This window comes from Onychostruthus taczanowskii, unplaced genomic scaffold (genome assembly GCF_017590055.1).
Source record: "Onychostruthus taczanowskii isolate IOZ18803 unplaced genomic scaffold, ASM1759005v1 scaffold3, whole genome shotgun sequence".
Taxonomy (NCBI): domain Eukaryota; kingdom Metazoa; phylum Chordata; class Aves; order Passeriformes; family Passeridae; genus Onychostruthus; species Onychostruthus taczanowskii.
Window position 1 is genome coordinate 24,738,673 of NW_024500349.1, and position 27,804 is coordinate 24,766,476.

Consider the following 27,804-nt stretch of genomic DNA (forward strand, 5'->3'; position numbering starts at 1 on the left):
AGGAGGAGAGGCAAAAAAAAAAAAATAAAATAAAATAAAAATAAAAGCAAAACCCCAAAAATAAAAGGGACGGAGGGCGGGCGGCATGGAGGAGTTTGGGGTTTTTTGTCCCCTCGGCGAGCGAAAAGATAAAATTACTGCGGCTAAAAATAAAGCGGTGGTTAAAGGTTCCCCCTCCCTCTGGCATCTCCCACCCCTTCCAGCCCTCTCCCTGCTCCCTCCCTCCTTCCCTCCCTCCTTCCCTCCCTCCTTCCCTCCCTCTCCCGCTGCCTCTCCGTGTTTGCGTTTGACAAAGAAATGATTTGAACTTCCCGGAGCCGCAGAAAATCGGGATCCCGAGGCGCACCCGGGCCCATATGGATGTGATTTCCCAGCCCTCTCCCAGATGATCCAGCGGCACCGGGAGCCGCGGCGCTGAGCGCCTCCGCTGCCTCTCCCCATGGGCTCCGCGGCGGAATTTTGGGAGCTGCCCGCCACTCCAGCCATGAGAAAACGAGGAAAAGCCCCGGGATCTCTCGTCATGTGCCTCTCTGGCTGAAAACTGGGGAGGCGAAGGAAGAAAAATCCCGCGGATCCGGGGGGGACGAGGAGAAATCCGCGCCGCTGGAATTGCGAGCTCGCCTCGTCCCGCTTCCCTGCGCGAGGCTGGATGCTGGAAGCAGCCCCTTGGATATGGGATCATATCTGGTGTATCCCAGCCTGGGTTTGATCCTCTGCTGCTCCGTGCTCAGCTCCGTCTACGCGCTGGTGAGTCCCCGCTTTTTTATATATATTTTTTTTTAATATATATATTTTTTTTTTCCCCAGTGTTTTTTTTTTTCCCGGAGGATCCGCGTGGATCCTGCCGCCAGGAGGGATAAACGAGGGGATGAAGGATTAAAAAGCTGTTTGGGGTTGTTGGGATCCGCTGGCGCTGCAGTGAAAATGTCTGTGCTTCCCGGGAGTTGGGATCGCTTGGAAAGCTCTGGGCAGGACGTGTGAGGTTTGACAGGGATCTGGGGCAGCGTTTGGGGCACAATTTCGGGATCTGCCTTTGGAGAAAGGACGACTTTGCTTCCTTTTTCATATTTTTATTTCTTTTTCTTCTTGTTTTAATTTATTTATTCTGCTTTTATTTTTTTAACTTTCTCTTTCATTTTTTCTCTTTTTCTTCTCTTTTTTTCCTCTTTATTCCTTTTCCTTTCATTTTTTCCTTTTCACTTCTTCCTTTTCCTTTCCCTTCACTTTTTTCCTCCCTTTCCCTTCCTCTTTCTCTTCCCTTTTCCCCTCTCCTCCACCTTTCCCTTTTGTTTCCCTTCCTCTTTTCCTTCTTCCTTTCCCTTTCCCTTCCCCTTCTCCTTCTTCCTCCTCCCTTTCCCTTCCCTTCCTCTCCACCCCCTCCGAGCCAATTTCATTCCCAGTTCTCCTTTCCCTGCAAATCCCAATGAAACCGAGCCTCTCCTTTGGAATTAAATTCAGGGAAAACAGGGAAGTTGTAGGAACCCTTTGCTCCTTGTCATTTTCCACCCCTTCCTGCACACACCGGGATTTCCAAGGCTGGAAAACCGGGATAAATCCATCCAAACTGGGAAATGGTGTGAGACCTGCAGCTCCAAAACCTCCAGGAAGCAGGGATGGGACATTTTCCTCAGGAATCAGCCCCTGGATGTGGAGCCAGTGCTGGAATTCCCTGTGACAGGAGCTCTCCTGGCTTTCCCCATTCCTGGGATTCTCCCTCCTGCTCCCATTTCCCAGCGTTTTCCAGGATGCAGCCGGGACAGCCATGGGAAGTGGGATCTGCTCTCCAGGAGGGATGGGAATGGGATTTGGGATCGGGATCATTCCGGCTCCTGTCAGATCCTTCCTGACCCTCCAGGATCCACCAGCCTGGGCCTTATCCCTGGATTTGGTACTTTGGAATCTTGTGCAGAGCTGGGGGGGTTTTCCAGCTTTTCCAGCGGGAAATTTCTCCTCACTAAATAAGAAGGAACAGCCCCTTGGAAAAAATCCCTCTCTGAGCCCATCCCTGTTCAATGTGCAGAGAAACCTCCCAAAACCCAAAGAAAATTGAACAAATTTTGCTGGGATTTCAGGGATGGATGAGGCTTTTCCCAGATTCCAGGGCTAGATCGGCATCTCCTGACTTTGGGGCTGTGTCCAGATCCTGCAGCACCTGCTGCCCCCTGCTCCAGAATTCCTGCAATTCCTGCTGCCTTGGGACTGGGAAAACCAAGACTGGGAACCAGAGGCTGGAGCTGGGGAAATTTCAGGACACAAAAAACCGGGCAAGGCTGCATCTCCCATTCCCATTATTCCCATTATTCCCATTCCTATTATTCCCATTCCCATTCCCAGCTCGCTCCCCTCTCCCAGTATCTCCCAGTATCAGGAATTCACAGTGGGATTTCTTTGGGATCGCCCATCCCAAGAGATCCTTTCCATCCCAAGGGATGAGCTGGGAGGTGCCCCCATGTCCCCAGTGTCGGCTCAGGGCGAGCTGGACCTGGCAAAAACTGGGAATGAGCTCTTCCCGAATCCCAGAGGGCTGGGAAATCCATGGGATTTTCTGGGGAAGCACAGGAGTTTCCCTAAAACCCCTCCCAGACCTGGATTTGCTGATCCCACGGATCCTTCCCAGCTCGGAGCTTTCAGGTCCTGCTGCTCCAAACCCTGCTTGGTTTAGTTAGGCCAGGCTTAAATTCCTGCTTTAGATGCTTCCCTTGCTTTTCCAACTGCTCTTGACAGCCGAAGGAATTCCCGGAAGGTTCCTAAATCCATCCTGCCGATCCAGGAGCTGCAGGGATCCCAAGTGTCCCTCTCAGGCAGGATAATGTCACCCCTTGTCACCCCCCGTCCAGGAATTGCCTTGAGCCCAGCTTTTCCTGGAGTTGCTGCTTCTTTTTCCAGCTAATTGGATTTTTAAAGGGACTTTGGAAAGAGGGAATGGGATCCAGGGTGGTCAGCAGGGAGAGATTGTATGGATTTACTCTAAAATGTGTTATTATTATTATTCATTATGAAATGTGTTATTAATATTTATTGTAAATGTTGCTGCTGTTATGATTATTTATTCCAAAATGCGCTGTTGTTATTTATGGAAGGGTCATAAATATATCCGATATTTGGCTCTGAGGGAGTTGCTGCCATAAATTTTCCCTTTCCTAGGAGTAACAAGTGAAAATCCATGGATGGATGGGGATGCAGGGATTTAATTCAGGCTCTGGGCTGAGCTTAAAGTGCTCCCGAGCTTTTCCCCCGGGCTCAGCAGAGCCAGGCTCAGCTGTGGGCCGGGATCAGGAGATTCCCGCAGCCAGAGGCATCTCCAGGGCACAATTCCCGGCTGAGCCTTGGGAATGCGGGCCCAGACTGCAGGGATCTCTGCACTCCGTGATGCCGGGATGGGGCAGAGCCCGGAGTGTCCCAAAGCCGGTGCTGACATTCCCGGAATTCCCCTTGGAGCCACCAAGGATCGCGCCCAGGGCGCTTTTTGAGGGAATCGTGCTGGAGCAGGGCTGGGAAATCATTTCTGGGACATCCCAGGACTGGGATCTGGGTCTGGTCCCTGGGATATCCCAGGACTGGGAGCTAGATCCGTGGGATATCCCAGGATTGGGAGCTGGATCTCATCTCTGCGATATCCCAGGATTGGGAGCTGGATCTGATCCCAGGGATATCCCAGGATTGAGATCTGTATCTGTGGGATATCCCAGGACTGGTAGCTGGATCTGATCCCAGGGATATCCCAGGATTGAGATCTGTATCTGTGGGATATCCCAGGACTGGGAGCTGGATCTCATCCCTGGGATATCCCAGAACTGGGAGCTGGATCTGATCCCTGGGATATCCCAGGATTGGGATCTGTATCTGTGGGATATCCCAGGACTGGGAGCTGGATCTGGATCTGCAGCAGCCTTGGCTGTCCCTGCATTCCAAGCAGGGAGGGAAATCCAGCACTGGGAAAAATCTTGGAAGGAGAGAAAAGCCTGGAAATCAGGGCCCTCTTCCCTGAAGCTCAGATCCCTGCAGCATCAGCTTCCCAATCCTGGGATTTTAGAGACAGACTTGGGCAAGGCTCGGCTCTGTTCCAGCTCTCCCGACAATCCAGAGAAATCTTCCCAACATTTCCCTGGAACAGCCCAATAACACTTGCCTGGGCAATGGGGGGAATTCCACCTGGATGGAGTGCCTGAAATCCGGCAGGCTGAGGGTGGGAATCTGGGACAATTCTGCTCCTTAGCCCCAGGATTAAGGAATTAAGACTGGCCTAAGGAGGAGAGCTCGGTGAGGTCGGGCTTGAGGAGGATTTGTGGCAAAAGGAGCTTTGGAAGCTGGGTCTGACACCAGCGGAGCTCAGGAGAAGGGAAAATGTGGGAATGGTTTTTATTTGGGAGGTGCTGGTAGAGGGAAAATCTCCCCATGTCCTTAAACGTTGGATTTTAGGATCTGAAAGATCTTTCCAAGCTAATCCTGGGATCCACGGAGCCAAAATCTCCAAGGTTTTGCTCTTCCAACCCCTTTTATTTTCCCTTTATTTCCTCGTTTTGCTCAGCCTGGGAGATCCCAGCCCCGCTGTCGCTGGGGCAGGGATTCTGATTAATGAATCCATTAATTAATTATTAATAATTATAATCCTGCAGCCTCCTGCAGGGCTTGGGACCAGAATATCCCAGTTTTGGGAAGCAGCTGCCAGGCTGCAGTGAGCTAAGCTCAGGGAAGCAAATCCATGTGGGAAAGGGGTGGGAAAAGGGACCATTCCCACTTTTTCTTGGATGCAATCCCAGCCCCGGCCTGCTCAGGGTGTTCAGGTGATGTTGAACTTCCCTCTGCTTTTGGGATGATCCCAAAAATTCCAGTCCTGATCTTTGGGGGATTGGGAATCTTTTCTGGCACATCTGGAGAGAATTCCCCATTCCACGTCCATCCCTGATCCCTGGAAGTGTCCTGGGAAAGGCTGGATGGGGCTCGGAGCAGCCTGTGATGGGGGAAGGTGTCAGGGTTGGAATGGGATCATCCTCGGGGTCCTTTCCAAGGCAAAGCACTCTGGAATTCTGTGCTGATGAGGAAGGTTTGGATTAAGGAGGTGCTGGATGGGGTTTTCCTCTTGGACTCGTTCCTTGTTGTGCAGATCAATCCCACAGATCTCCAGAAATCAGGAAAAGGGAATGGTTTGATGTTGGATGGAAGGAAGGAATGATAATGCTCGTCCTCGGAATTCGACTCATAATAATTTTTTTTAATTTAATTTTTTTTTTCAATTTAAAAAACTTTTAAAATTTAAAAATAATAAAAATAACAATAAAAATTTAAAATAAAACTAACAATAAAAAGAAGAAAAATTAAAAAGATAAGAAAACGAATAAAAATAAGAAAATAAGAAAATAAAAAATAAAAATAAAATAATAAGAATAATAAAATAATAACAATAATAAAATTAAAATAATAAATAGTCCTGTATAAAATCACACTAATCCCAATTTTATCAAGCCAAGACAGGCCCCCAACAATGGGAAATGTCCTTTGCCAAGCACATTCTTGGGAAGGAGCCCATCCCTGCTCCCGGATTTCCGAGGGATTCTCCCGCTGTTTCTCAGGATCACCCAAAATCCCTGGATCTGAACATCTGATATCCCTGGATCTGAACCTCTCCAGCAGCAAAGGCAAAACTAACAAACCCCTGGGAAGGGCAAAGCCCGGCCTGGCAGCTCGGCCTTCACCAGCCAAGAAAATTCCGGCAAATCCGCGCTGGATTTGTGGGAGCTGCTGGCCCTGGGAAGAGGAGGAGCAGGAGCAGAGCTGAGCCCACGGCGGGGTCGCGGCTGCGGGAGATGAAAGCCAAGGGTGGCCCCGGCTCCCGGCAGTTGTTGTTTGGTTTGTGTTGTCCCAAAATAGCCCCGAGCGGTTTTTTGGGATCAGTGGGATTATCCTGGCTGGAGTGTGGCGGTGTCTGCAGGGATCCCCTGGGCAGGGACAGCTGGAGCCACCAGGGCCATCCTTGTCCCTTCCTGGGAGGAACATCCCAGAGCTCTTCCCAGGATAAGGGGTTGTCCTGCTGGAGGATTCCCATCCTTCCGAGAATTCCCTCCATCCAACCCAGCTGGAATCAGGCTCCGTTTGCAGAGGGATTTGGGACACAAAGGTCACTTTGGTCACCCTGAAATCCCGGCTTTTACGGCTGTGGGGTGAGGGGGAAAACTGTCCTGGCACTGACACCACATCTCATCCCATCCCATCCCATCCCATCCCATCCCATCCCATCCCATCCCATTCCCTCCCATCCCATTCCATCCCATCCTATTGATCCCATCCCATTGATCCCATCCCATTGATCCCATCCCATCCCATCCCATCCCATCCCATCCCATCCCATGGATCCCGTCCCACCTCCCTGACCCCTCTCCAAGTGCAAACCATCCCCCAAATTCCAAGGTTTGGAGCCTTTCCACCGCAACAATCCCGAGGGTTCAAACTTCTCCCAGAAAAACACATCCAAAGGAATCTTGGCCTCTGGAAAACGATCCCAGGATCCATGGCTGGGGCAGGGAAGGGGTCAGGAGCTGCTGACTCAGCAGCTCAGGCTCCTTATCTGGTTTTCCACACGGCTGCGCCAGTGCTGATCCGGGCTCCCGATGTTATCTCGGCTCCAGCCACCCTCCCCCTCTCTCCAAGAATTCCCAGGGGTTTCTCCAGCCCCAACTGGATCTGGAAGGGCAGGATTGGATGCTTGAATGTCCTTAGGAAACCTTCCCTGCATTTTGGTTGGGGATTGAAATAGGATTTGGGATTTCAGGGGTTTTGGGGGTTTTTTAAATTTAATTTTTTTCCATGTGTTAACAAAATACCCAAAACTCAGCTCCTGCTTTGCATGGATTTGGGGATGAGCGCTTTGTGGGGATTCCCACCTAGAGGAGGACAAATGAAAAATGAACTGCTATTTGTGGGATTTTGGGAATCTCTGCCACTTTTAGGTGATTTTCCTGCTCATTCCACAGGGGATGGATAAAGTGGCCTTTAAAAATCTTTTCCAACCCAGATTATTCCACAATTCCATGATTTAATCACTTTATTGCCTGGATTTATCCACCTGGCTGTGAGGATTGCAGCATTCCATGAGATCCCTGGGCCCATCCCCTGCAGGAAACATGGGAATGGGGCTGGGAGCAGAGCTGGAGTGGGATATACCTTAGCTCTGCGTGGAAAGGCTGGGATTGCTGGATCTGGGAACTCACTTTGAGCATGGATTTGTGCCATTCCCTTCACCATTCCCGTCGGGATCAGACCCTGCTCCAGCAGTTCTTTCCATGGATTTGGCCCTTTTGTCACAATTCTGGGGACAAAGAATCAACGTTTCTGCCCTGGAAGGGCCATGGAGCTGAATTCCATGTGGGCACATGGAGCTTCCCCAAAGGAAAAGCTGGCCCTGGCTCATCCTCAGCCTCACCCACACCCAGCCCCATTACTTCTTTTTTCCATAACCCCAAAACCTGGGAATGGTCTGGAACGCAGTTTAGGGTTACAGTGTGACCTGGAGCTCCCAGGAATGCTCATCTGCAGGAAACAATGGCGTCATTAATTGATTAATTAATTGATCTGCTGAATTAAAGCACCTTAAAAGAGCTGAGGACTAATTAGCTGTCACAGAATCCCAGAATTCCAGGAGGGAGTGGCTTGGAAGGGACCTTAAAGCTCATCCCACTATTCAGGTGTGTCTTATTTTTCAAAGACGTGGTACAAAACTGGGATGTGTCTGTGAATCCAAGAGAGTGCAAGGGTGTCCCTGCAGGGCTCGGGATGGGAAGGAGAGATCTGGGTCGGATGGGAAGGAAAGGAATTCTGCAAATGGAGAGATCACAGCTGGATGGGAAGGGAGAGAAATTTCCCAGTGGAGAGAGGGTGGTGGGAAGGGAGAGGATTCTCCCAAAGGAGAGATCCCAGTTGGATGGGAATTGAGAGGATTCTCCCAAAGGAGAAATCCCAACTGAATGGGAATCGAGAGGATTCTCCCACAGGAAAGAGGGTGGTGGGGAGAGGATTCTCCGAATAGAGAGAGGGTGATGGGAAGGGAGAGGATTCTCCAGATGGAGAGATCCCAGTTGGATGGGAAGGGAAAGGATTCTCCCAGTGAAGAGATCCCAGCTGGATGGGAATTGAGAGGATTCTCCCAATGGAGAGAACTCAGTTGGACGGGAAGGGAGAGGATTCTCCAGATGGAGAGATCCAAGCTGGATGGAAAAGGAGAGGATTCTCCCAAAGGAGAGAGGGTGATGGGAATAGAGAGGATTCTCCAGATAGAGAGATCCCAGTTGGATTGGAAGGGAGAGGATTCTCCAAATGGAGAGATCCAAGCTGAATGGGAATTGAGAGGATTCTCCACATGGAGAGATCCAAGCTGAATGGGAACTGAGAAGATTCTCCCAATGGAGAGACCTCAGTTGGATGGGAAGGGAGAGGATTCTCCTGATGGACAGATCCCAATTTTCCAGCAGCATCTTCAAGCCCTGGTGATCTCCAGCAGCTCCTGTGGCTCCTCCCTGCCCTGGGCAATGAAACTTCCCCGAAATGATTCCAAGCAGAACCATGTGGGGGCCCAGCAAGGCTGGAATGTCCCTCCTGATCCTGGGAAGGAGGATGGACACCCTGGAATTGTGGATTTTCCAAACCACAGGACAGGGCTGGATCCTGTTGTGGATTTGGAGCTGTTTTTAAGGGCTGCCAAATCATCTTGGAAATTCGGGTAAAGTGAGTTTCAGTATTTAAAGCTGATTGGTCAGGAAGTTGTTTTTTTCTTCTCTGCTCCCCAAATTTTGTCCTGATTTTGCCTCGGTGTCATCAGCAAAGTGATCAATGCATGGAATTTTAATTGTCTTTCCATGGATTTTGGAGGTTTGGATGCATGAGCTCAGCACCCTGTGCTGTGCATTCCCAATTTTCTGTGCCACCAGCCAGAGGTGCCTCAGGCTGCTGGAAAAGAGGAGGGGCTGGAGCTCAGGTGCTGGAAAAGCAGCAGAGGTCCCGTGTCTGGGATCCAGGGGAGGAGCTGGGGCTGTGCCAGGGAATGGGATGGCAGGAGAATCTCCATGTGGGACAATGCAGGCTCCCACAGCTCCCCTGACTCAGCACCCCGGGTGATAAGGGCTCTGATAAGGACAACAGAGCCCCAGGGTGACCCGTCTGTCACCCCCTGCGTGGCTGAGGAGAGGCCACAGCAGGGACATTCCCGTGTCCTTCTGCTTCCCAGGTTTCCTATTCCTGCTCCCACAGAGGTGAATCCCCATTCTCCCATCCCTCCTGTCACTCCAGCAGATATCGGGAATTCCCACCTAGAAGAGGACAAAAGATCAATGAACTACTATTTGTGGGATTTGGGGAATCTCTGCCACTTTTAGGTGATTTTCCTGCTCATTCCACAGGGGATGGATAAAGTGGCCTTTAAAAATCTTTTCCAACCCAGATTATTCCACAATTCCATGATTTAATCACTTTATTGCCTGGATTTATCCTCCTGACTGTGAGGATTGCAGCATCCCAGGAGATCCCTGGGCCCATCCCTTGCAGGAAACCTGGCAGTGGGGCTGGGAGCAGACCTGGAGTGGGATATTCCTTAGCTCTGCCCAGAAAGGCCAGGATTGCTGGATCTGGGAATTCAGTTTGAGCCTATATCTTCCCTTCCCTTCCCTTCCCTTCCCTTCCCTTCCCTTCCCTTCCCTTCCCTTTCCCTTTCCCTTCCCCTTCCCCTTTCCCTTTCCCTTTCCCTTTCCCTTTCCCTTCCCCTTCCCCTTCCCCTTCCCCTTTCCCTTTCCCTTTCCCTTTCCCTTCCCTGGATTTGGGTTTTCTCTCTCCAGGGATTTTCCTTCTCCATCCAATAATCTCCTGTGGAAAAACCAATCCATCTTTTCTCCTCTCCTGCCTTATCCCGGGGCTTCCCTCAGCTCCAGGAGCAGCATCTCCACTTCTTTCCCAGAAAAAGGAGGAGAGGAGGGAATTCCGGATCTGCCTAGATGGAGGAGGAGATGAGGGAGTGCTGGAATTGAGCAGCTGGAGTGAGGAGATGAGGGAATCCCGGAGCTGGTCAGCTGGATTTGGGAAAGGAGGGAATGCTGGAGCTGCCTGGCTGGATTCAGGAGAAGAGGGAGATCCTGGAGCTGATGGTCTAGAGCTGGGATATGAGGGATGTCCTGGAGCTAGACGTGAGGGATGTCCTGGAGCTGGGATATAGGGATGTCCTGGAGCTGGGACGTGAGGGATGTCCTGGATGTGCCTCTGGAGCAGGAGCACGTGGAGCATTCCCTGCGGGCTCCGGTGCCCCACACAGAGCCGCCCTTGTTGTCCCGAACATCCCATCCCATTCCATGCTCCGCTCCCGGCACCGCTGGCAGCTCCCGCCTGGTTTTTTTTTTGGGAACAGAACTGCCTATTCAGGAGAAGAGGGAGATCCTGGAGCTGATGGTCTGGAGCTGGGATATAGGGATGTCCTGGAGCTGGGACGTGAGGGATGTCCTGGATGTGCCTCTGGAGCAGGAGCACGTGGAGCATTCCCTGCGGGCTCCGGTGCCCCACACAGAGCCGCCCTTGTTGTCCCGAACATCCCATCCCATTCCATGCTCCGCTCCCGGCACCGCTGGCAGCTCCCGCCTGTTTTTTTTTGGGAACAGAACGGCCCTTCCCAAGAAAAGGGAGAGAGAGGGGTCTGCAGGGAGCAGAGGGAGAGGGGAGGGGGGTGTCCCAGCTCTGCCGTGGGGCTGTGAATCGGGACATTAAGCAGCATTCCAGGGATCGGGATGGGGTTGGATACCTGTGGTTTGAGGCCTTGCTGGAGCCAGAACACCAAACACAGCTCCCGGAGCGGGAGCTGCGGCATTCCGGCAGGAATCCAGCTGGGAAAGGGTTAAAGAGGGGAAAAAAACAAAACAAAGTGAGAGGGAAAGGAAAGAGGAAAGGAAAGGGAAAGGGGAAAGGGAAATTTTCCGTGGATTTCCCAGCTCAGCTCCAGGATTCCAGGAGTATTTCCCAGTTTTTAACCTGCCTGCTGAGCCTTGATTTCTTTTCCTTTCTGTCCCCTTATTCTGGCACTCTGGAATTCATCTCCAGCTTCTTCCTGTTGCCAGGACAGGTAAATTTTAGCTGGGAATTTTGTATCTCTCCATAAATAACTCCCAAAGCTGAGGCTGGAGGAAAACTGCTCCTAAAACACGGCAGAGAAAGGAGTGAGAACCCACAATCCTGACATTCCCCATGTCCTTAAAGGGGAAAAGGAGTGAGGAAATCCCGTTATCTCCTTCCTGTGCATCCTTCAGCAATTCCCCCTCTCAAAGCAGTTCACAAAGGAGATATCCAAAGATTGGGAGGGGGGGAGGAATTCCTGGAATTAAAAGCTCTTTTGCTGGTTAGGTTTTCGGGTTTTTTTTCCCTTATCCAGTTGGTCGCTGTGGGATAGAAGGAAGTGTCAGGGCAAATTAGAGAGATCCCAAAAATCCACATTTTAATTCCTGTGGGGATTTGCATGTACAGGAGCTGGGATCCTCCTGGAATGAGTTGGATTTGTTCGGTGTTGTGGGCACGGTTTGGGATTTTGTTGCATTTGTGGTGCTGACAGTGGGAGGATTTGGATGTCAGAGTTTTTGTGGGAGTTTTTGTGGGCTTTTTCCCAAATGCCCTTGGATTTGGGAAATGCACCTTTGGAAAGAGCAAGAGCTGCAGTTTGGGCGTGAATTAAATTTCAGAAGACTCCAAAAATGGGTCCTGAAGGGAATGAAGGGGACGGTCCCGTTCAGAACTCCAGAGCCGAAAGGAATCGGAAAATCTTGGAATGATTTGGGTTGGAAGGTCCTTGAAGCTCATCCCATTCCCAAGGGTATGGACACCTCCCACTGTCCTGGGCTGCTCCAAGCCCCAGTGTCCACCTGGCCTTGGGCACTTCCAGGGATCCAGGAACAGCCACAGCTTCTCTGGGAATTCCCTCCCACCCTCCCAGCCCGGAATTCTTTGTCTGGATATGACAAATTGGGAGAATCTTCCCAGAAAAGCCCCAGCAGCTCCCCAGGCTTTGGTTCACCTTTTGTCTTACAGATATTTCCATGGAACTCTGGAATTTCAGAGCCTCTCCTTCCTGGTTTGGGAATGTGCCCCAGTGGGACATTTTAAAGGGTAGAATTGCCGAGGAATCATGAAATGGTTTCGGCTGGAAAAGATTCTAAAGCCCATCCAGTGCCACTCCTGCCATGGCAGGGACACCTCCCACTGTCCCAGGCTGCTCCAGCCTGGCCTGGGCACTGCCAGGGATCCAGGGGCAGCCACAGCTGCTCTGGGAATTCCATCCCAGCCCCTCCCCACCCTCCCAGCCAGGAATTCCTTCCCAAATCCCACCTCTCCTTGCTGCCTCTCAGAGCTTTTTTAGGGATTGCAGAGACCATCCTGGCCTAAGTGAGCCCAGATATTCCAAGGAGCTGTGTGAGCATCTCCCAGCAGGACAATTAGGATAATTAGGGCAATTGGGATAATTAGGAAGCTGCTTTCTCCTCCAGATGCTCCTGGTTCCTCTTGGCTGGAATTTTTTCCAGGCAGAGACTCCCTCATGCCCTGCTCCCAGTTCACCCCCCGGGAAGGAGATTCCCTGGAGTGTCCGAGTGTCTCCTGGGCTCTGCAGTGGGAATTTGTCCACGGAGCTCCTGGGGAAGGATCCAGCTCTTTCCATGGAGGCACTGAAGGCTCCATTCATTCCTTGGCCTTCCTGGAGTCATCCAGAGGCACCCAGGGTGTCCAAGAAACCTTCCCAGGGAAGGCAGAGCTGGCTGGGGACCAGCGGGAAGCCATGGAGCATCAAGTAGCACTCGACACCTCGCTCCCACCAGCCTCTGGAAAAGCAGGAGCCGGGATTTTCCCGCCTGCGGCCGGGGAGCAGGGCAGCCCCTGGAAAGGGAGCAGCGCCCTCACAAGCAGGGTCTGTCTCTCTCTGTTGACTGAGCTGGGCCTAGCCCGGGACAACTCCGGATTTGGTGGAATTTTGCTCCAAGATTTCCAGACAGTTCCAGTTCCCGCTCCAAATGTGCAGTAATTCCGGTTTTATCCCAATAAAAATCCCTCCGAGACTGCAGCAAGGGTGGGAATTTTATCCTTTCTTTCTCTCCCAAATACTGGACTCCAGATTTAAGGGGGTCTTTTCCAGCCTTGGTGATTCCATGAGATCAAATGTCCAAAATGCTTTTGGTGGGAAAAAAAACCATCCGGAATCCAGGGATTTATCTGGTTCTAAATGAAATTCAAAGAGCAGAAGGAACACACCCAGTTGAGGCAGAAAATCATGGCACATCCCTGTCATCCTCGTGAATTTTCATGGAATGCTGGAGAGTGGTTGCTCCAATCCCAGCGTGAACTTCAGGAATATTCTCAGAAACACATGGAAGCACAAATAAAACCTGCTGCCTCCCTGGGTTTGAGCTCGGCTCCATTGGCCACGGAGAGATTGGAGAAAGATGGATAGAAATTCCCAAATCCATCATTAATAGACACAGGTTATGAGAGAAGGTCCACATCTCCCAAAAAAGATGGATAAAGCCTGAAAGACTCCACTCAGTCCACAGATAATCCCCAATATTCCCTTCAGACCACCGGGATCTGAAACCTCCAACCTTTAGCTCCAAATCCCAGTGGTTACTCCGGTTCTGGGGGGAAATTTGGGATCAGTTGTGGATCGTGGCATGGGAGCAGCAGGAGGTGACCCGCAGGAGAACAGGGATGAGAATATTTCATCTCATTTGATCCAACTTTTATAAATCATGGAGGTTTTTCCTATGGCTTTCCAGAGTTCTCATCCCATGGAATTTCATGTGTCCTGCTGCTCGTTCCTGCTTTTCTCTGAGATCCATGGAAACACCCTGGGCTGGATGTTCAACCTCTGGATGGCTCCACCCCTGCTCATCACTTCAGGCCCTGGGGTGACTTTGAGAACCTACTTCCCTTTTTTTTTTGCCTCTTCCTTCCTTCCTCCAACTTCCTTCTTTCAGCTTGGCTTTGGAAGCGTCCAGGTTCTCCCTGAGATCTGAGGGAATTCCCCCCAAAACAACTTCCCAGCCAATTGCTGGCCCCTGGGCCTGGAGTTCCTCCCAGGACAGAGATGATTTGTGTGGATTTGTGGGAATTCAGTGGCTCAGAGCAGGGCAGGAATGATTTCCAATCGGGAAAGATCCTCTGTGGATCCAGAGGCGTGGAATTCAGGGGCACTCTGAGATCCAGCTGCAAAATCCTCCTCACTTCCTACAATTCCCTAAAATCATCTGTGGGTCAGGTGGGGCTTGGTCCTTTCTTCCAAGAAATCAGTGGAGGAAGAAGAGGAAAAGCCTCCAGGTGTGCCAGGTTGGATATTGGGAATATTCCTCATGGAAAGGCTTGTCCAGCCCTGGCACAGAGCAGTGGTGGAGCCCCCATTCCCAGGGGGATTTAACATCCACATGGATGTGCACCTGGGAATGCCAGTCTTGGTCCAAGGGCTTTGACAGCAGCAGAGACACAGCGGGAATCCGAGGGAAAAACAAGGATAGGGCTGGAATTCCCTGGGGAGAGCTCCGTGTCCCTGGGCTGGATGGAGCCTGGCCAGGGAAGCTTTCTGCTCCTTCCTCGTCTCGGCTGCAAATGAGCCAGGATGGGAAGGAGGGGGAGAAAGGAATCCCAGCTAATGGATTTGAGGGATCATTAGGACAGGAACCGGGCCCGGCAGCGCCGTGGCTTCCGCAGCCGCTCGAAAATTCCCATTTTCCCTTTCCCCCTGCACCAGAGTGCTCCTGGATATTGTTTCAGGCTGAGCAGGAAAAGCTGGGTTTGGGGTTGTTTCTCTCCTGGTTCTCCTTATTTCCCATGGAAAACCTGTGAACCTGTGGGATATTGAGGAGGGCCAGGTCCCAGTTCCTTTTGGATCCAATATCCCTCCCTCCAGCAGCCTTTGGATCGAATATCCCTCCCAAAAATCCCCATTTTCCTTCTCCACCTGCACCAGAGTGCTCCTGGATACTGTTTCACACTCCTGGTCAGCTGAGCAGGGAACGCCGGGTCTGGGTTTTGTTTTATCCCAAATTCTCTCCTGGTTCTCCTTATTGCCCATGGAAAACCTGTGAACTTGGGGAATATTTAGGAGAGGCAGCTCCTTTGGATCCAACATCCCCCCTCTCAGGTCATGGATGAACATGGATGAACATTCCATCCCTGGATTTCTTTCCCATAAATCCCTTTATGACCAGAGGTAGGGAAGAATTTTTGGAAAAACCCCTCCAGAAGTTACCTTTAAACCTCCCTGAGAACGTGGAGGCATCCAAGGCTGGAAAATCCCAGATCCTTTGGGTTCTCCACCTGGATTCCAAGGTGAGGGAAGTGCCAGGAGTTCTTGCTCCTTCCCTTCCACCCAGAGCATCAGGGAAATTTTTACTGTTGGTGCAGACTTGGAGAATCCCGGGATTCTTTGGCTGCCATCAATTCTTTGTGGCCCAGGTCAGCCGGCTGTGTCCTGAGGTAGCCCTGGAGCCCCCGGATCTTGTGATCCATGATCCGGGAGAGAGGAGACGGGGAGACGTCTGGGCTGGAGGAGATCAAGGGGACACATGATCCCAATTCCCAACACATGAAAGGAGAGGGAAAAACCCTCCCTCAATCCCTGCGGGACTGGCTGGGATGACCTCGGATTGCTGGGAAGGAAATTGGGTGAAAAGCCAGAAGATTCCTGGGAGGATGGTGGGGCTGGAATATTGGGAAGGGAGAGATTGGTTCTCACAGGGGGTCTCAGCTCCAGAACCTCATCAAAATAATTAAAGCAGAGCTGATCCTGGTTTAATTAGGAAAACAGGCTCAGTGCTTCCCACAGATTCGTGTTTCCAACAGCTCAGCAGTGCCAGGATTATCCCAACCCCCCCAGCCCAGTTTTACCTCCTGCCCAAAGGGAAGTTCCCAGAAAAGGAGGATGAAGAATGTTCCTGGAGAAAAGGAGCTCGGGAAGGACCTTCTGGATCTGCCCAGCTCCATGACAGGAGGGGACACACGGGGGGAATCGGGATCTGCTCCCAGGGAACAGGGACAGGAGGACAGGGAACAGCCTCAGGGGAAGGTCCAGGTGGAAGACTGGGAAAATTCCTTCCTGGAATTGGCTGTCCAGCCCTGGCCCAGCTGCCCAGGGCAGTGCTGGAGTCCCCATTCCTGCAGGGACTTAAAAGCCATGGATGTGGCACCTGGGGACAGGGGTGGCCTTGGCAGAGCTGGGCTCGATCAAGGGGCTTTTCCCACCCCAATAATTCTGGGATTTGAATTAAAAGCAGTCAGGATCTCCCAAACAATTCCCTCCACTCCGAGGAAGGAGAGCAGGGCACAATCCTGGATAAACCACGGGATGCTTTCCAGAGGCTGGGAATGATGGGGGGTGGGATGAGCTGATGCCTCCATCCCAGAAGGACAACCCTCGAGGAGAGGGAAGCGCCAGATAAAGGATCTCCTGGAATGAGACGTTTTGTGGGATTCTCTGAGCGTTCCTGGCTGGAAGGAGATCCCGGGGCTGTCAACAAATCCTCCCTTTCCCAAGTGGAACAAAAGCGCTTCCCCTGCAGCCGGGCTGCTTTTCCTTTGTTTTGTAACTCCCGGAGTTTTAACCATGGAATTGCATTCTCCAGAGCTGCCTCAGCTCCTCAGGATTGCAAATTCCCAGCCCGGAGCTGCCAGGCACTTCCAGCATTCCAAGGATGCAGAGGACACCCCTCAGTGACCCGAGGAGGGTGCAATCCCTGGAGCACATTCCCGATATTCCCGGCCCCACGTGTGAGGCTTGGCTCATCCCAGATGGTTTTTCATGGGAATGACCGAGCTCCAGCTGCTTTGCATCACCAGAGCCCTGCAAAGCACTTAATGCAGGCCAGGCAAAGCTTTCCTTGGAATATTCCCGGACTTTTCCATACTTCTGGGATTTTAGGGACCTTTAGATCTGCTTCACCTTCTGGTTTTTCAGGTAGGAACGTTCAGGCTCTGCTCCCAAGGAATGGGGGCAGGATAACAGGGAACATCCTCAAGTTGCGCCGGGACAGGGGGAGATTGGACAGCAGGGAAAAGTTTTCCTAAAAGGAATGTCCAGGCCTGGCACAGGCTGTCCATGGAAGTGGTGGCATCCTGGTCCCAGCAGGATTTAAATGTGTGGATGTGGGATTTGCGGACACAGGGTGGTGGCCTTGGTAGTGCTGGACTCCATGATCCTACGGGATCATCCAACAGAAATGATCCTGGAATTCCATAATGTCACAGAGAGCACGGGAATGTGGGAGTGTGGGAGTGTGGGAACGTGCGAATGTGGGAATGTGGGAATGTGGGAACATGGGAATGTGGGAACGTGGGAATGTTGGAGCAGGGACATGGCTCCGCCTCTGTTGGTGATCATTTTCCATGAGGAAATCTGGGAATTCCATGAGGAAATCTGGGAATTCCATGAGGAAATCTGTGTTCTCTGAGTCAAGAGCTGATTTGCAGGTGGTTGATCCATATTTTCCAGACATCCACATGGATGTGCAGACTGGATTCCATAATGTCCCAGCAGAGCACAGGAATGTGGGAATTGGGAGCATGGACAGAGCTGGCACTGGGCTCAGCCTCTGGTTCTGCTCATTTTCCATGAGGAATTCTGGGAATTTCATGAGAAATTCTGGAAATTCCAAGAGGAATTCTGTGTCCTCTGGCTCTGGACCTGATTTCCAGGTGATTGATCCATATTTTCCAGACATCTCCGTGGATGTGCAGGCCCCCTGAAGGTGCTGCAATTCCAGAGCCCCAAAAGCCAGGTTTTCCTGACAACTCTGGGCCTTTTCCACTGGAATAAACCTGGAATCTCCTGAATGGAAGTCTCCAGAGGGAGAACCAAGCCTGCCTAAACTGGTGCCAGTTCTGCTCCCTCGGCCACCAGCATTTTTTTGGGAATATCCCCAGTTATGGATCAGGATAATCCTGTGCTCCATCTCTCCAAAATAAACTCATGGAAAGTGCAACCAAGGGATTTTACCCACCCAATTCAGGCTCCCACTCCTCCTTCCCTCTTTTTAATGGATATTAGTCCTCCTTCCTGCTGTTCTGTCCAGGAAATGTTGGGATGCTGCTTCTCCTGGAATTCCCAGGAGCCAAAGCTGATCCATATTTAATTCCATTTCCTCCCCTTCTGTGGCAGATTTCTCTCGTAGTGCAAAGCACCTAAAAGAGGCAAAAGGCTGGAAAGAGGCAGGTGGGAATTCTAATTCCCGGAACTGTGGGAATAAAGGAAGGCCAAACTGTAGATTCCTGTTAAATTTGGGCAAAAATAAAAAAGGAGGATCCTTTTCCTATAAAAGGTTGGGGAATGGGATAGGCCTCGGAAAAGGGAAGTTTTTTGCGCTGCACTTCTTAAAACCCAGATCCACCCCAGCTCCTCAGGAATTCCTGCAGCTGGAATTCTTGAAGGAGCAGGGAATTCAATCCCTCACAAATACAAAATATTCCAGTCTGAAGTTCCCACAGAGCTTCACCAGCCCCAGGATCCAAACATTCCGTGCTGGGCTCGGTCGGATGAGATTCATCCTCCTCATCCCAAGGCTTGTTCCAAAGGCAGGGAATGACTCTCCTGAACCTTTGGAATGGAGGCTGAGAGAGTCTCTTGGAACTGAGGTCTGGAACTGGTGGAAAATCCAGTGTTTATCCCGGGGGGAGATCTGCGCTGGCTCCCATGGATCAGGAACAGAAGGAATTCCATCGGTGGAGATGGGATTCAAGGCAGGAAGGATCCCTCCCTCTCCCACACGGGATGGGAATGGAGCAAGGACAGGGAATGTTCAGACCGTGGATGCAGAACCTTGAGCAGAATATCCCTGGATAAACAGAATCCTTCCCATCCCAAAATCTGCTCCTGCCTGTTTTGGGTGGTTTTGTGTAACAGGATAAAAAAGTCCCCATTGCGGCCATGGGTGGTTGGTTATTGGGTTAAAAGTGAAAATAATTGAGGTGTCATTTGTTAATTGGACAGTTGATCCTTCAAAGGCCTTGCAGAGAGAGATGGGCTCCATTTTTAGTTTGTCAGAGTGCAGTGCTGCAGAACTCAGGGTTTGTGAGACTGTGACAGAGATAAGAACTGATAAACATCTGAGTCCCAACAAGAAATTCCATCCTGAGAGCTTCAATCCCAACCCAAAGAAGGAAAAGGAGATAAAGAACCGACACTTTCCTTCTCCATCTGCTCGTGCCAGGCAGGGCAAGTCCAGGATTCCCAAAGGCAGCAGCTGGAGAAGGGATGGAGAGAGGGAGGAGGGATGGAGGACACACAGCAGGCACGGCTGGAATTCCCTCTCTGTGGGCTCTCCTGCTATTCCCTATGCACAGAAAAAATCCGGGATAAATATCCCGAGGAAAAAAACCTCCTCCAATGCATCCCTTTTTCCAGCAATGCCCTCTCCAGAGACACAGAGTCCCTCCCTTGGGAATGCTGAGTCCTGGGGGCTTTGTTGGGGAATCTGGGATATCCCAGCAGCATTTTCTGATCCCAGCAGCGGCAGGATTCTGTGGCTTGGAGTGTCTCTGGTGCATTTTTAGGGAGCTGATGGGATATTTATTTTTAGGGAATTTAGGAGGTATTTATTTTTAGGGAATTTGTGAGATATTTCTTTTAAGGGAATTTGTGAGATATTTATTTTTAGGGAATGATGAGGTATTTATTTTTTGGGAATTTGTGAGACATTTATTTTTACGGAAATTAAGAAATATTTATTTTTAGGGAATTTAGGAGATATTTCTTTTTAGGGAATTATGAGGCATTTATTTTTAGGGAATTATGAGGTATTTATTTTTAGGGAATTTAGGAGATATTCATTTTTAGGGAATTTGTGAGATATTTATAAGGAGCATTGATCAGCCCCGTGGGTATTCCAAGGGCAGGAAGGAGAGGGAAGTGGAGGGAATGCCACAATTCCAGGAGGCTGCTCCAGTTCCCTGCTGAAATCCCCATCCCAACCCTCCAGGAAAAGTTTTCCTTGAACAGAAACCTTCCCACAGGAACCTTATCCCACAAATCCACTGGCCAAATCCCTGGAAGTGTCCTAGGAAAGGCTGGAGCACCTGGGATAGGGGAAGGAATTAAATGATTATTTAATAATATAATTAATGCTGGAATTAAATGATTTTTAAGCTCCCTTCCCATCCCAACCACTCCATGATTCCATGAATATTCAGCTTTATTGAACGCTTCCAGGGACAGTCATTCCATCATTTCCCTGGGCAGCTTTTCCAATGTTTTGCTCTCTCACGGAAGAAGGAAATCCCACAGTTTTCAGAGCAGCAGCCCCCAGAACACCCGAAAAATGCCACAATTCCCAGCCCTGCTCCATGAAATATTCCAAATATTTCTGCTCCTCTCTGTAGGTGGCCAAGAGCTTTGGAAACAAATCCTGGGTCAAGGATAATGGAAAACTTCCTTTCCAAATCCAAAACAAAGTTCAGGGATTTCCTGACCAAGGCTTTATTTTCCCACGGAATTCAGGACCTGAGTGGGATTTTTTGGTGGTTTGTTCCTGAATCTGTTCCCATAAAATTTTAGCATCCACAGGGTTTTACACCCAGAAGTTTTCCAGCTTTCCCAGAATCCCTGCAGAGCTGGAATTACGGCGGCAGGCTGGTGGGATGAGCAGGAGGAAGCGGATTCCTGGATTTCCCAGGGGAGTCTAGGGCATCCCAATTCCTTTCCCAAAGGAATTGCTGAGTTCAGAATTCCGTGTGGGATCCGGACACATCCTGGTGGATCAGGGACGATCCTTCAGAGCTCTGGCTTTTCCCCTGCAGTGCCGGAGCTCCGTTTCACTTCCCGGACTCAATATCCCAAATTTTTTTCCCCTTGGAATAAAGAGCTGAGCCGAGTTAAAAACCTGGATACCTCGGGATAACTCTGGAGCAGGGAACACACAAACCTTCCTTTGGTTCCTTTAGGATTTGTACAGAGGGAAACATCGCAGGGGTGTTTGGGGCTGGACGTGCCAAGATCACCACGGCAGGAGCGGGAATGTGCGGGAATTTTCCGTGGGAATTTTCCATGGGAAGGGGGCTCAAGGATCAGCTGTGGAGGAGCCGGTCTCTCCCTAGAGCTGATCCCTGATCCAGCCTTTTCCAGGGAAGCTGGAGGGATGGGACATTTCCCCGGGGCTCTGAGCTCATCCTGCCGATCAATCCCATTCCCATTTCCCGGATTTCTGGGATTCCACAGAGCAATCCCACACCAGAGTGTCCCTGCTGGAGCTGGAGCTCAGCTCTGGGTTCCCCGCAGGATTCTCCCAGCTATCAGGGGACCTGGATTTGGAGAGGGAAAAGGGAGGGAAAGGGACCGGCCCGGAGTCCTTTGCTGTCCCCAAAGCTGTCCCAGCCCTGCTGGGCTTTCCCAGGATCCCAAATCCCTTTTCCTCGCCTTCTCCTGGAAAGGTTCAGGATTCCCCGGGAAGGAGTTCCCGCCTCCCCGGGAAGGCGGCTCCGGGAGCATCCAGAGGGGGATCCCCGATCCCGAACTCGGGAAGCGCAGCCTGGCAGGGAAGCGGCTCCGCGGCCTCGGGACCCTGCCAGGACAAACAGCGGCGCTCGGGATTCCCGGGAATTCCACACCGGGAATGCGCTCCTGCCTCGCCGGGAGAGAGGGAGGGGAGCAGGAAGGGAAGCGCCGCCCGCTCCCTGCGCCGATCCCAAATCCCCGGTGTTCCCATCCCAAATCCCGGTGCTCCCATCCCAAATCTCCAGTGCTCATATCCCAAATCCCGGTGTTCGCATCCCAGATCCCGCTGATCCCATCCCAAATCCCGGTGCTCATATCCCAAATCCCAGATGCTCCCATCCCAAATTCCACTGCTTACATTCCAAATCCCCGGTGTTCCCATCCCAAATCTCCAGTGCTCCCATCCCAAATCCCGATGCTCCCATCCCAAATCCAGCTGCTCCCATCCCAAATCCCCGGTGTTCCCCTCCCAAATCCCGGTGCTCACGCAGCACCTGTTCCCAGAATTTCGGTCAGGATGGGGGAGTGCAAATTCCCAGGGAAATGCTGGTGAAACACCATCAGGACTGGAAGTTTTCCAGGCATCTGCTCAGGAGAAACAGGGGAAAAGGGAACGAGAAGGAAGGAAAAGGGCAGGAATGTTTTCCAAAGCCTTTCAGCTGTGTCCCCTCTGGAGCAGCTTTGCAGCATCATTCCCAACCCCAGATTATCCCTGGAAATTCCTCTCCCATCTTTATGCCCGTTCCTGGTGGGATGTGTGGATCCCGGGATGGAAGTTTTCCATGGAAAAGTATTCCTAGGAATTCCTTTGCAGCCGGCTCCTCCCTGCTCCCCCATTCCCCGTTCCCAGCCTCCTCCAAGCATCTCAGTGCCCAGGAAAATCCAGCCTGGGGCCGGCCAGGTCTCTCCCGGCTTTTGCACTATTTGGGATTGGCCGTAGATGGCAGCAAATGTCTCGGAGCTTCCCGCTGAGCTGGCTGCAGCCGGGAAAATTCCCGCATCCCGGAAAATTCCTGCATCCCTCTGCCGTGTGGGAATGGTCTCTTCTCCAAAGGGATAGGGAGCACGGGTGGGATCAGAGCTGCTCCCATCCCGGGATCTCCAGTGGAGAAGCTCTGGCACCACTGGCAGTGCCTCCAGGCTCCTCAGCTCCTGGATACTGGGATGAACTGGGGGAACTGGAAGGAGCCAAGCCTGGAGAGATCCTTGGGAATGGTCCTGGAGCTGATCCAGGAGGGATCGTCCTGCAGGGACAGCACAAGGAGCAGCAGCTTCAGCCTGGGAAAGGGGAGATTTATGTGGGATATTGGGAAGGAATTCCTGGCTGGGGAGGGGCTGGGATGGAATTCCCAGGGAAGCTGTGGCTGTTCCTGGATCCCTGGAAGTGTCCAAGGCCAGGCTGGACATCAGGGCTTGGAGCAGCCTGGGACAGTGGAAGAATCCCTGGAACAAGATGAGCTTTGAGGTCTCTACCAACCCAAAGCAGTCTCAGATTCTGTGATTCCATGAAAAGTCTGCCCAGCCCGAGGCCCTAATTCCACAAAGGATATTCCCAAGTGCTTGGGAAGAGGAATAATAGAATTGTTGGGAGTGATCCTTCCCCTTCTCCTGCCCCTGCTGCCATTTCAGGGCCCTGTCTCCAAGGATTTCGGGAAGGCTCAGAGTGTTTCCCAGCCATCCGTCTGTTCTGGGATCATTTACCAGGAGCTCCCTGGATCCTGTTTCCAGACTGGAGCCTTGTTCCAAGTTCCATGGAATCCTGGAATGGTTTGGGATGGAAGCACTTTAAAACCCATCCCATTCCAGCCCCGTGCCATGTGCAGGGACAGCTCCCACCATCCCAGACTGCTCCAAACCCCATCCAAGAAGGGAATCCAACACCTTCCCGATCCCCTCTCCACCGAGGAGAGCCAGCCCTGCTGCTCCTCACTTTGCCTTGACTTTTCCCAAATCCCTGGATTCTCCCCCTCCAGCTCTTTGTTGTGCATTCCCTTAGCCAGGCTCAGCCCCTGGCTCTTCTCCAGAGCCTGGAATGCTGATTCTGGCCTGGTCCCTTCTCCTTTCATTTTCCTTTCAGGAGCAGAACCACCCAGGGAGGGGAGAGATGGGATGAGCAGGAGTGTGGATTGCCCCAAACAATTCCCTCTGGAATTCCAGAGCAGGAATGCTGTGGTTACATAGGTTTTGTCCCACAATTAGCAGGGTCTCTGTAATTAGCCCAGAGCAGGAATGCTGTGGTTCCATAGGTTTTATCCCAAAATTAGCTTAATTTTCCCATAATTTTCTCTCTGTAATTAGCCCAAGATAGACAGGGCTGGCAAGGAAACTCCTCATCAGCCTAATTCCAAACTGTTGTAAAACCAGGGAATGGAAAAGGTCCATTTGTTTCCAATTGGGAAAAGTGCAGGGTTGGGATCCTTTGCCTTCCCAGGACACTGGGATACTCCGGAGTCAGGGTGTGGGGTCAAACCCAGTCCTGAATTTTCCTTGTTTATTTGGCTGCTCCCTTTCTTTATTTACCTCTTTCCCCATTCCACATCTCACCCTGATTTGGATTCCCAAATCTCCATTCCAGCCACCGGGCTGGTTTTATTCCAGGGAGTTTGCCGCTGGAAAATGCTCACGTTCATCCCATGAATCTGTGCCAGAGGAGAGATTCCGGTTCCTAAATGTTCCTAAATTTTCTCCTGAGCTGCAAAGGATCCACTGAACTTTGACTTCATCCCTTTCCCAGTTTATGGCTCTGCTCCCTTCTCCCAGTTTTCTTTGTCCCCTGCTCTCCTCTCCCACTAAAACTTTCCTTCCCACCCTGTTTCCTGTCTCCAGCCATGGAGACATTCCCGTGTCTCAGGGACTGGACAATCCCTTCCACTGCCTGGGGCTGCTCATGGGGATGGGATGGGATGGGATGGGATGGGATGGGATGGGATGGGATGGGACCAGGGAGGTCACTCTGCCCCTGTGCTCAGCTCTGCTGGGGTCACACCTGGAGTGCTGTGCCCAGCTCTGGCCCCTCAGTTTGGGAAGGACCTTGGGACAATGAGCACGGCCAGAGGGGACAACGAGGCTGGAGAGGGGCTGGGAACACAAACCCTGAGAGGAACCCCTGAGGGAGCTGGGGGTGCTCCCCTGCAGAAAAGGAGACTCAGGGGTGCCCTCCTCACTCTGCACAGCTCCTGAAAGGTGCCTGTGCTCAGCTGGGGCTGGGCTCTTTCTCCAGCAGCACTGACACAACCAGAGCACACAGCCTCCAGCTGCACCAAGGGAAATACAGGCTGGATAGCAGGAAAAAGTTTTTCCCAGAAAGAGTGATAAAGTTGTGGAATGGCTGCCCGGGGAGGTGGTGCAGTCACCATCCCTGGGCGTGTTTAACAAAGCCTGGATGTGGCACTGGGGGCCAGGGTTCAGTTGAGCTGTTGGGGCTGGGTTGGACTCGATGGTCTTGAAGGTCTCTTCCAACCTGAACATTCTGGGAATTCTGGGATGGTCACCTCTGGGATCACTGTCTGGGGATGGAATTGCGGCTCCCAAACATGGATTCTCCCTCTTTCCTGAGAAAACCACTCCAAGACTGTCTCAGCCTGGGATTTTTTGCTCCAGGGTAGCTCTGAGCACCCTGTCCTGCCCAAGCCTTGGGCAAAGCTCCCAAGTTCTGCAGCTCCAGGAGACGTTGTCCCTCAAAGCTCAGGGATCAGCTTTGGGCTGGAATTCCTCTGGCTCCACAGGAAATATTCCCAGATTCCAGCGAGACCCTCACTGTTCTGTCCCAGCACAGGGGAACCAAAGGCAGCCTTTGGAGTAAAATCCCACCAGGGCACCTCAATCCTCGTGTTCCAAGCTCCAAATCCCTGCCAGGTCCAACATTCCGACTTCTCTGAATCTTTGGAGGTCCCCAGGAGATGCTGTGGGGGAATGTGTGCATTCCAAAGAGCACGTGGGGATCCTCTCCTTCTGAAACCTCTGGAAAAGGTGTGGAAAAGCAGGATCTCCCCCTGGCAGAGGTGTAGAGGGAGCAGTCAGATTTATTTGGGACACAAAGGAGGCTGGGAAGTTGTTTTGGTTTATTCCTGTCACGAGAAAAGCCAAACCCAAAATGTGTGGATGCCTCCAGAGTATCCTTGAGGATTCCTCCCTAATCCAGGCAGGAATTCCAGGCTGAACTGGCCAGGGATGATTTTGTCGGTGTTTTTCTAGAAATTCTGGATTTTGACCCCAGATTCCAGCAGAAAGATGAAGAGGAAAGTTGACACCTGCCCTTAGGGAGAAATCCATCAGGATTTGTAGAACCCCATAAAGATTTGGGTTGGAAGGGACCTTAATGAAATAAATCCAATTTCTTTAGGGAATCAAATTTAAAAATGCCAATTTTGGACTGATTAAAGACTCCTGCGGGTTCTGTTTTTTATTCAGGAATTCCACCCCATTCCAAGGGCAGGGACACCTCCCACTGTCCCAGGCTGCTCCAAACCCCGTCCATCCTGGCTTTGATCAATCCCAGGGATGAGACAGCCACAACTTCTCAAGTTCAGCTCAAATCCAGCTTTTCCCAGCAGCCAGTGTGGGCCTTCCCAAGAGGAGCCGTGGCTTGGGCTGGGCTGACTCACCCTCCGTGGTGAGCAGGGGCTGCCACAAACCCTGCTCCCGATTCCGTGCCGTGGGAGGCGAGGTGAGATCAGAGCAGTCGGAGCTGTGGCCGTGGTGTTTTGGAAAGGAAACCAAACCCCTGGATCTCCATGGCTTGGAATTAAAGTCCAGATCCCAATTTACTCCAGAATATTGTGTTCCCAACCAGGAAATGCTGCCTGGCTCTTCAGGGTGTTGCAGCACATACGTCTCCACCTCCTGTGGATGTGCTGCACACCGTGATCCAAAATTCCCCCACACCTGCAGAACTCCAGAATTGCTTTTCTGCCATTTCCAAATGTCCAGAAACTATTCCCAAGTGCCTCAGGATTTCTCCCAGCACAGGGAGCTGCTCCTTAGCCATAGGAATTCCCCCCAGATGGGCTGAAGCCATGAGGAGCCGTGATCTCCTGGCTGTGAACCTCCAAGAGAAGCCCAAATCCATCAGCACGGATTGAATCCCATCACACTTGGTGAGTGCTCTTGGATCTGTGCCTAGAGGGAATGCTGCGATCCGTTTTCCACTGCTTTTCTGCCATTTCCAAATGTCCAGAAACTATTCCCAAGTGCCTCAGGATTTCTCCCAGCACAGGGAGCTGCTCCTTAGCCATAGGAATTCCCCCCAGATGGGCTGAAGCCATGAGGAGCCGTGATCTCCTGGCTGTGAACCTCCAAGAGAAGCCCAAATCCATCAGCACGGATTGAATCCCATCACACTTGGTATGGGGAAGCAAAGTGCTCTTGGATCCGTGCCTAGAGGGAATGCTGCGATCCATTTTCCATCTGAATTCCCATTGGAAGGGATCCGTTTGTGCTCGGGCCTTCCCTCAGGTCTGCTGCAAACCCACCAAGACCCTGAGCCAGCTTCTGTGTCCCGGGAAACCTGAGCTCCATCCCCTCCTGCCTTTTCCTTTCATCCCTCCTCCATCTGCTTCCCTAAGCCTGGCTTAGAGGAAGGCTCAGGACTAAAGCCCTTTGGATGCTCTCTGGGGCTGTGTTAACAGAAGTGGTTTCCCGTTGCAGCTCTTTGTTTCGGGGTCACCGACTCCAGGTGCCAGAGGCCACATTTCCCCTTCTCCTTTCCAAGCCCTCTTTCCGTGTTCATTGCTTCCAGTCGGGATTCGTCACCCGCTGGGAACAGCTGCCGTGGGAGTCGGGAGGCCACCACTGCAGGGCCCAGTGTCCCATGGTGGTGACAGGGGTCAGCAGTGGGAATTCTCCCAAGGAAAACAGGCCCAGGCTCAGCTAAACCCAGCTGGGCTTTTCCAACCCCATTCCCGGCTCCAAAGGGGCCAAAATAATTTTAGGAGGTATGGAAGAAATTCCATCTTAAAATTGTGTGGTGTAGCATCCTTCCCTCTCCCTGTGTTTATTTTCCAATCCTCTGACTCCTGAATAAAAACCAGGATCCTGAGGAGTATTTAATCAGTTCAAAATTGGAGATTTTAAAATTGAACTCTCTAGAGAAATTGGATTTATTTCATTTTGTGTCCGTGCACATCTGGGGGTGGACACGGATCATCTGCAGAGTCCCTTCCAACCCTGACCTTGCCATGATCATCCCTTGCAACTCTAGCTTTCCAAAAGCTTGGAATACATTGGTGAACTTGGAATCAATCTGATTTTTAGCTGAGCTATTGAAGCCGCTCAGAGTCTGGAAAATCCCCCAGGAGTGAGGGGAGAGAAATTGGTGACCTTGAGAGCCT

General features: G+C 51.6%; 1 protein-coding gene across 1 annotated transcript in view; it reads left to right on the top strand.

The window, feature by feature from the left end:
* The first annotated feature begins 278 nt into the window (after positions 1 to 278).
* Positions 279 to 27,804, top strand: part of PTH1R (parathyroid hormone 1 receptor) — an 85,950-nt gene continuing 58,424 nt past the window's right edge. The window contains exon 1 of the mRNA XM_041408623.1: positions 279 to 747. Within this exon, the coding sequence (XP_041264557.1) occupies positions 673 to 747 (75 nt within the window). The 5' untranslated portion in view covers positions 279 to 672. The remainder of the gene's footprint in view (positions 748 to 27,804) is intronic.